The sequence below is a fragment of the Phalacrocorax carbo genome, chromosome Z (genome assembly GCF_963921805.1).
Source record: "Phalacrocorax carbo chromosome Z, bPhaCar2.1, whole genome shotgun sequence".
Classification (NCBI taxonomy): Eukaryota; Metazoa; Chordata; class Aves; order Suliformes; family Phalacrocoracidae; genus Phalacrocorax; species Phalacrocorax carbo.
Window position 1 is genome coordinate 16,271,451 of NC_087548.1, and position 8,773 is coordinate 16,280,223.

At 43.3% G+C, this 8,773-nt stretch overlaps 1 protein-coding gene across 1 annotated transcript in view; it reads left to right on the forward strand.

The window, feature by feature from the left end:
- The window catches only part of EGFLAM (EGF like, fibronectin type III and laminin G domains), a 77,686-nt gene extending 69,269 nt beyond the window's left edge, over nt 1–8,417 (forward strand). Inside the window, exons 19-23 of the mRNA XM_064438636.1 lie at nt 1,638–1,716; nt 2,589–2,732; nt 5,424–5,507; nt 6,592–6,695; nt 7,213–8,417. Coding sequence (XP_064294706.1) covers nt 1,638–1,716; nt 2,589–2,732; nt 5,424–5,507; nt 6,592–6,695; nt 7,213–7,367 — 566 coding nt within the window. The 3' untranslated portion in view covers nt 7,368–8,417. The remainder of the gene's footprint in view (nt 1–1,637; nt 1,717–2,588; nt 2,733–5,423; nt 5,508–6,591; nt 6,696–7,212) is intronic.
- The last annotated feature ends 356 nt before the right edge of the window (nt 8,418–8,773 follow it).

Here is an 8,773-nt window from a genome sequence, read left to right on the forward strand (position 1 = left end):
ATAGAGGAAATCAGAGTGCTAGAGCACAGGCAAGGGCTGCTGCATGGTGTGAGTACCTTCCCGTACTGAAGGCAAGAGCAGTGGCACTCTAGTGCTGGTGCAGGATGTGACAGGGGAAAAAGGGCCCCTTTCATGCTCTGCTGCCATCTGCCATGGTCAGGGACTGTCCAGTGCAGAAAGCATCAGACCTGGTAAGGAATGTCTGGCTGAGTGTAACACATCTTTTGCAATCTTCCAACCACACTGGCAGGCTGCAGGCTGTGGACGGCCTCTAGTGGTTTCTTTAGACACATTAGGCAGCTTTCCTGATTTCATTATGGATGAAAACAGGCATTCGTCACTAAAATTCTCAGTCTTGGCACTTAGAGCTAAATTTCATATTGCTGTTGTTGGCTGCCAGACTATACCAATTGTTGCATATCTGTGTTACAGTGAGCTCTTAAAGCCCAGCCAGCCTCTGCATTGCATAAAGAAATTAAGCATCCGTGCCCCGAAAAGCTTGAAACTTATATAGATGGGATTAGCTGTGGGTTGAAGGGATTAGTTCCCAGGAAGAAAATAGGATAAGGCCACTATTTTAAGGAATTTATAAAACTGGCTTATATTAATGCAGCAGTCAGTTATGAGAGATCAGCAGCAAATTGCAGGATGTTCACTTGAAAGAAAATCTGTTCAGGCCAGTGCTCATAGGGTACCAAAGGCTGTGTATCAAGAATGTTCAGTGATTTGTATCACACACCTGAGTTATTTTGCCAACATCTCCATGGGCAGCAGTATACCAGCTCCAGGTCTGCTTGCAATATGTGCTGCTGTCCCAGCAGCTGTACACCACAGCTGTACCAGGGGCTGTCCCAGCATGTGGGACACTGGTGAGTTGAGTAAAACACCCTCCAAGGCAGCACTCTAGCAAGCCAAAAGCATGAACCAAGGGGCTTTGCAGCCTCCGTCATACAGCTTTTAGTGCTTTCGATAGACCTAAAGTGATTAGGGGCACCCTGTATGTCCTCCCCGGAGATAGCCTCCCCCCCACATTGCACCCCAAAGGTGAGCCCTGAGCGGGCAGCTGCCTCTCTGTGCAAAGTCACATATACAAAAGGAGAAAATGGGGAACTCACAGGTTGCCTGTGCTTCCTCCTGGCCTGGCTTTGCAGGGGTGAGAGGTCCCAGCACATACTCTGCACACGGTGCTCCATCAGGAGCCAGGGAGGAGTTTCTTAGACTAAGAACAAATGGTGGTAAATGTATAAGTTTTGGCAGGAGGGTGGCTTGAACCATATGGAGAATCAAAAAATGTGGAAACAGGGATAAAAATACAATTTGCAATGTTTTCCCAGTACTTGATATTTTCCTGTGCTAACATTTATGGTGGAGCAATGCATTAGTCCCATGACATGAAAGCTGTAAGTAGAGGGACTGCCAGCAGTTCAAACTACCTCAACTTCTGCCCCTGTGTTTGGGTATGAACTGGCAGTGCCTTTTTGCAAATCAGTGTGAGTTCAGCTCAGTTCTGTGCCACCAGCAGGTACCTGCCAATGTGGGAGTAAATCAATAAAATCGTCTTGTCTCTGTTTTTTCCCTTCCATTTCCATATCAGCTACCTGACAACCAGCTTGGTTTGTTTTTTATCTACTTTTCAGCCATTACAGAAGCAATTGAAATCCCACAATTTATTGGTCGCAGTTACCTCATATATGATAATCCAGATATTCTAAAAAGGTAATGTATCTCCTGTGAACATAAATATTCTGTTTGGTAACCATTATAATGCTAGGAGCTTCATGTGGGAGGATGTTGTATATTTCATTCTTTTAATCTGTATTTATTTGCCATATTTCCAAATTTCAGGGAAAAAATACATGTTCTATGCATATGCTTATGGCTCAATTTGTTATAATACCTGAGCATCTTGCAACCTGTAGAGAAATGGCATGTACACATCTGGCATGAAGAACTGGTATGTGCTTTCTGAGAGCAAAGAACATACATACAGAGCCTGTATCTGTAAAGACACTATGGATTTTAACTCCTGCTTTAGCCTAAAATTTAGGTCCTTAAACTTCTTTTTGGCTGCTCTATACCCTAGAAGATGCCCAAATTCCAGCAAATTGTGTGTTGTTTCAACAAATTCCTCATTCTGCCTGTATTTCAGCCACTGGCTAGAGGAGGCTTTGCATATGTCATCACCTGCAGCTTAGTACCTCTCACCTACCAGGACTTTATGATTTGCCCTTCTTATGCTTTTTCCACTGGCTTCTGAGGGCACCAAATCTACCTGATGTTCGCAAAATCTGATTGTTGGACTGGATTTCACAGTAGGCTTGGGGAGAAAAAGGATTTTTTCTTATTTGTGTGGAGTAACCAAGTAGCTATTGTGTTTGGGATTCTAGAGGGACAAGTTCAACACCCCCACTCTGAAATGCTGGAAATGGGGATGTGAACCAGAGTCACTCACACATCAGCATATAGGCAAATTGCAAGACAGTAACCCGCAAGACCAGCAGAGAAGAAATGCTTGATCACCTTCTATGTTTTTGAAAAAGTCTGTCCCAGTTCAGTATTATACTATGATTTCCTTCTACATTAAACAGGGTATCAGGATCAAGAACAAACGTGTTCATGAGGTTTAAAACCACAATGAAGGAAGGTCTTTTGATGTGGAGGGGAGACAGTCCCATGCGACCTAACAGTGATTTCATTTCTCTAGGCCTTCAAGAAGGAGCATTTATATTCAGGTAAACTTTCTCTCCCTTATATGTGCTGCATGCAGTACACTCAGGGTTCAAAGGAATTGCCACAACACATCCAGTGCACTTGTTCCTTGGTATAGTGTGAGACAGTTACGTCCTTAAGGTTTTGTTCAGTGATAGGTCCTGTTGTTGTCTGGGAAAGGATGTGAGTTGAAGAGGTAACATGCTATATGCTTTGCATCATTCCCGCTCCCTCCTTCCTTCCCAGTTTTTAAAATGTCTATTTTTAGTGTAATTTTCTAAAAGTCACTTTATGAGGGTATGATTACTATAAGTAAACCCCAGTGCCTCTTGAAGCACTTGCCATCTCAGTTAAGCAGAGCAGGTGTAGGGTTTGCAGAGAGAACAGGGGTCAAGGAAAATCTCTGCTGACACCTTTGCTCACTGAAGGCTCACTCTTTACCAGAGACCACACATGGGAGCAAGTCTCCCACCTTCTCAAACCCCAAATATCCAACCCTGTGACACAAACCCAGCTGTCACCAAACTTTGTTACTGCCACCATCAACAGAACCACTTATTTAAGAAACAAATATTACTGTCAGAAAGATGAAATTGGGGATTGTTGGGAAATGTTAGGCTGAACTTGTGTTCTCTCTCCAGAATCGCTTTCTCCCTTGCAAACACTTAGGTGGACTGCATGCAACTTTTTGCATGGTGCTTTTTAGGGACTCCTGCCTTTTGAAAGCCCAGTCTTTCCTCATGATCCCCTTTTAGGTTGTGTAAGACAAATATTGAAATAACAAACAGCAAATGCCATCATTATTATGGATTGTTGTGAGACACTGCTGATTAAATTAGAAAGATTTTGTTAATCGTTCAAGCTAATTTGAAGCTATCTTTTACTTGACCTACCTGGTGGTTGTTTGCTACCGTGGATGCATAGACAAGTTGTACATTTCTATTTAAATCAATTTCTTTTAAGCTTTTTAAATGTGATTTTCTGTGGTTAGTTTTGCAAAAGCTCTTAGTTTCATCATTGTTTTATAAACAAGGAACTGACTCTGCAGAAATGGTACATTTTTAAAACATCTTTGGGAGAGCCTGTCTTTCCAAGATGTGTGGTAGTAAGTGGCCAATCTATTCTGTTTGTTTTCTAGGCACAGTGCATTTTTATTAGAGTTGTGTCTATTCCCCCAGAGATGAAGATACACAAAGGTTTTATACCCAAACAGCTGAACTTATTGAAATATCTGTACCTTCCACATGCATTTAGGAAGGTGAAAAATTAAGATCCCAAATCAAAACTCTCGTAAACAATCACTATCTACTGAAAGGGAGCACAGAAGAAAAAGTTGAAAGGACAAACGCAGAAATAAAAAGTATCATCTTATTTCAGAAAGAATGGTTCTCATGCTACTTTTCCACCTTTTGAGATGTGAGGTCAGGAGAATATCAGGGCTGTGAATTAGTCAAAAGTATTTTCCTGCAGCCCAAAATTAGATATCTGTGTTCTGGTCCAGTCTGAAATTCAAAACATACCTTTTCTTTCCCATTTTCTTTGGCCTAGCAGAGTAGCTTCCCTGTACAGTGTATCTGCTGCTGTAAATCCTTTCTGTTGCTCCCTGCTTCTGTAGAAGGTTACATCACTATTGTAGGGGATCCCTATTCATTAGGGGTATGAATCTCATTTTTGTAAACAAAGGTCTTACACTTAGATACTATCCTGAACACCCAACTCCTTCTGTAGCTCTTGACCTAGACTGGTGTCTACCTGCTGGATAAAAGGAGATGCTTCTTTGAGACTCACTTAAATCTCTGGGGAGGAGTCAAATTTAGGACAACCTATTTGCTCTGGGCAGCTCACGACTTAATGTGCTGTCCTCAAGTAGCTAACCCTGGCCATGAACTTAATTCCAGTTTCAGCCTTTTTTGAAGAGATGGTGGTGTTGGCTTTAATCTCTCTAGCCTGGTACAGCCTGAAGGCCAATAGTGGCTGGCTCAAGCTAATTCATCCTGCCTGTTCAGGCAGCTGAGCACCCAGTCGCTCACTGTGTTGTAACATCTACTTTCCCTTCATGAAGGTTGGCCCAAATTTCTGGGACCCAGAGATTAAGATGCCTGAAGTGTAAACATGATGGGGTCATTATGTCTGCCTAGTAATTTTAGTAGCAGCAAACACAAAAAAATTATCAGGGCTGCAACTGAAGCAGGGAACTTCATTATTATCTCTGTGTTTATTTATCAGGCTTCATCCTTTCTAACATCATAGATCTCAACCTTTCCTATAATTCAGATGATTTATAAATTTGTTATAGGTCCCGTGCTTATTTGCTGTTGTAGTAATTTATTTATTAACTTTGTTTGCAAACACCCACTGCTCTCTCTCATTAGGCCAAATGTCTGTAGGTCACTGACCTTCATAACCTCCCATTTTGGAGAGGAACTGCCATGCATAGGCACCCTTCTTGCTCCAGTGGGATGGTGGTGATGGTACCCACTCTGACCTGGGCAGGAGGGAGTTTTGCCTGTTGCTTCAGGAGCCTGACTTTGCAAAATAAGAGCATTGCTGCTGGGCTTCCAAAGGATTCCACCGGTCCCCCCTGAATCGAAGCCATAAGGGGAGCTCTGGGGTTGAGCAGGTGGGGCATAGAGTAAGGACGCCTGAGCAATTTGGCAGACAGCTGGTCTGTGCAAGGGAGGCAGTAACATTTTAATATTTTTTTTTAATTGTAGCTACAATTTGGGCAGTGGCATTGCTTCCATCACAGTGAATGGCTCTTTCAGCGATGGCCGGTGGCACAGAGTCAAGGCTGTTCGGTAAGTGGCCACGCTTCATCTGGGAGGTGTTCCGGAGCCGCCCTGCCATTAAAGTGCTGGCTGGTGTGTCTGAATGCTGGTCGGGTATGAATCTCTGTGGCTCCGTGCTCTCACGTCGCTTAGGAGTTGAAGTTTAGCAACTTGGCTGTTTCAAGAAGATGTACACAAAGATTATTGTATTAGAGGTGACAGTGCCAACTCAGCACAGCTCAAGGCAGGCTGCCAAAGTCACACAGGGCTATTCTGGGGCTATGACAGACATTCTATTAAACCCATACCATTTGGGTTAAGAGTATTTTTCTTTAATATCTGCATTTTGAAATCCCCTAGTGAGTATTTTGTGGACTGCCACAAGCATTGCAGCATGGACAGTGTATGCCTGCTTTTTCTATTTGGAGGAGGTGCAGACATCTTGCAGAGTATATATAGCTCATATTTATAACTCATTACCTCATGGGATGCAAGTGTGCCTAGTAGGGAAAGCACACATCCCTCTACTCACGAGATGTTGATTCCCTGGAAATCGCAGGCTGGCATTAGCACAACTTGTTACCAAATTCAGTGAGAATAGGAGCTCATCAAGTGCCTCTTCTGTCAATACAGATGTGTTACTGACCATATATAAAACAGAAGTGGCCTAAAAGCTCTAGCAAGAAACAAACTGCTTATAAGTATGTTTTACCTTAGCTTGCCTATTTCTTCTCTTCTGTTGAAGCTTCTGCTGTTTAGTTGTTATATTGCATCTGATTTGTAACAAAATGTTAAAGGAACATCTCCATCCTGCCCTCTCCCCCAGCTGTGCAATTTACTCCTTTCCCATTTTTTTCTCCTCTGAAAATGTGTCCCACACCCTTTGCAAGTCTCTGGCATCTTATTCCCTGGAAAAAAAAAACACCCTGAAGGGTCTGGATTTCCATAGCACACCACTGTCTGTGGAGCTCCTCAGCATCAGTCCCAAGCCTTTGCTGTGAACCCTGCTGAGCACTGAGTCACCCTGTTCTCCTGGTGAGGGGGAGATGCTGCTGCTCCTCCTCCCAACTGGTTATAGGCTGGGTGCATTAAAGTGGTTGGTTTTTTGTTTCAGAGATGGACAGTCTGGCAAAGTAACTGTGGATGATTATGGTGCCAGGACCGGTAAATCCCCTGGGAAGATGAGGCAGTTAAACATCAATGGAGATCTGTATGTAGGTGAGTGCTCACCTACACAGGACCCAGACACATTTTTGTGCTTGCAAGGTCTGCTGCAAGGCAGGACATCCCAGCTCCGTTCATCTCAAGGTGAAGGGTTCACACCTCTGGTCCTCTGCAACCTCTGGTCCTCCACAGCCTGGTTTTTGTGGAGAGGCCTCTCTGCATGGATTAGTGGGGGGGGGACTGGTTGCCAGCACAGTGGGGTGCACTGTGGTACCCCCAGCAGGTACTTAGAGGAACATCAAGTGGCATCTTCAAACCCCACACCTCAGTGGGAATCTGGGCACAAGCTTATTCAGCTCTTACTGATGCTACAATTTCTGCAATAAATAATTAGCATCCTAGGCTTTCTGTACTTTCTAGTGCTTAAAAGTTGTATTTAAAAACCACAGAGCAACCTGTAAATTAAAATTCACTTCTGAGGTGTGCTAGGAAGGATAATGGCATTGCTGGGTGTGTAGTCTGCCAAGCAGGAGCAGACACAGATAGTTTCTCATCGCTCCCTTTCCCCCAGGTGGCATGAAGGAAATAGCCCTGCACACGAACAGGCAGTACATGCGGGGCCTGGTGGGCTGCATCTCCCACCTCACACTTTCAACTGATTACCACATCTCACTGGTGGAGGATGCTGCCGATGGGAAGAACATCAACATGTGTGGGACCAAGTGACAAGAGAGGAATCCCAGGGTTGAGGACCTGTCGTGTGCTTGCGTGTGTGGCTGAGTGCAAGTTGGCTGCCACAGCCCTCTACGGCTGGCCCATGTTGTCCATCTGGGAAGGTGACAGAGCCAAAGGGAAACCTGAAGGAAAAAACCCCACATTTTTCCCTCTCCTCTGCTGAGCAAACCAAACCAAGTATTTTGTGTAGAAACCATCCCCTCTACCCGTTAAGAGTTTATTGAAAGCTAAAGGGTGTGTTTTGGTGCAAATGGCAAAGAAATGTGTGATGTTACAAGTAGCTCAGTGACTGTGTTGTAGTCCTTAGATTATCTTTTGTAATATCAGAGAAAGCAGTCTTGAAACACCTGCATTCACCTCACTCTGCAATGGTACAATGACAGTGTTGTTAAAAGACTACACCATCAAGCAGTGTATCTTTGTATTCAAATGTATGCCCTGGAACAAGCAGTTCCCCTTGCCACTCTCTGATTTAGCTAAGTTATATTTCATCCTGTGTAAATAACAGCTCAAGTGACTGGTTTCAGAATATTGTTGTTTGTTGAGGAGGAAAGTTCTTAAAGTCTACTTTTTTATTACAAGCAACAAAATTAATGAACCAATTTTGTAGAAGTGATTTTATACTTGTATATTTTTTATAGCAGCAGCAGACCTGCTTACATGTATAACTTCTAACATTTAGGTGTACTATACAATTAGCTCTTTGCACAGTTTCCTGAAAATAGCAAGGTGACCTGTGGTTTAAATTTGTTATACAGGAGGCTTAATGTCTGTACTGTAGAGTTTTGTTGGGGATATTTGTGAGTTATGACCAGTTTTAAATCTGACTCTATGTTTTGTAAATTTTGACCATATAAAATTGTACATTATGAAGCCTTCCTGGCTTAAACAGATTAAATGATTAGGGAAAAAAAGAGCAAATGTTTGCTACTGTGGTATTATAAATCACTATTTTTTTGGCTGAAAAATGAGAAAAGGGATGTGCAAGAGACCTTGATGGGTCACAGTCCTATTAAAATAAAATCTTTTCTAGGCACTGGACCAACACTTATGCAACCTTGATTGCCAAACTGTAATTTAAGCCGGCAAAGAGAGTGCTGTCGAGACACTAAGGAAATGGTCCAGAATTTCATAGTATGGAGATTTTTCTTCCTTAACTCTTTATGTAAAGTGGATTAGTGAGCCGTCAGGGGGGAGAAGAGAGACTCACTCTGCAGCGGGGTGCCCCATGGCTTGCCATGTGCCAGCAGTGAGAGAAGCACAAACCTCCTCAGCGGTGCAGGCTTGTCTGAATGCCTATGAATTAAAAGAACCTGATGTGTCAAAAGCAATGGAGATCAAGAGGTTTCTGCTGAATTTTTACTGTGCCCAGGGTGCTCCTGGCTCCCTCATAGCTA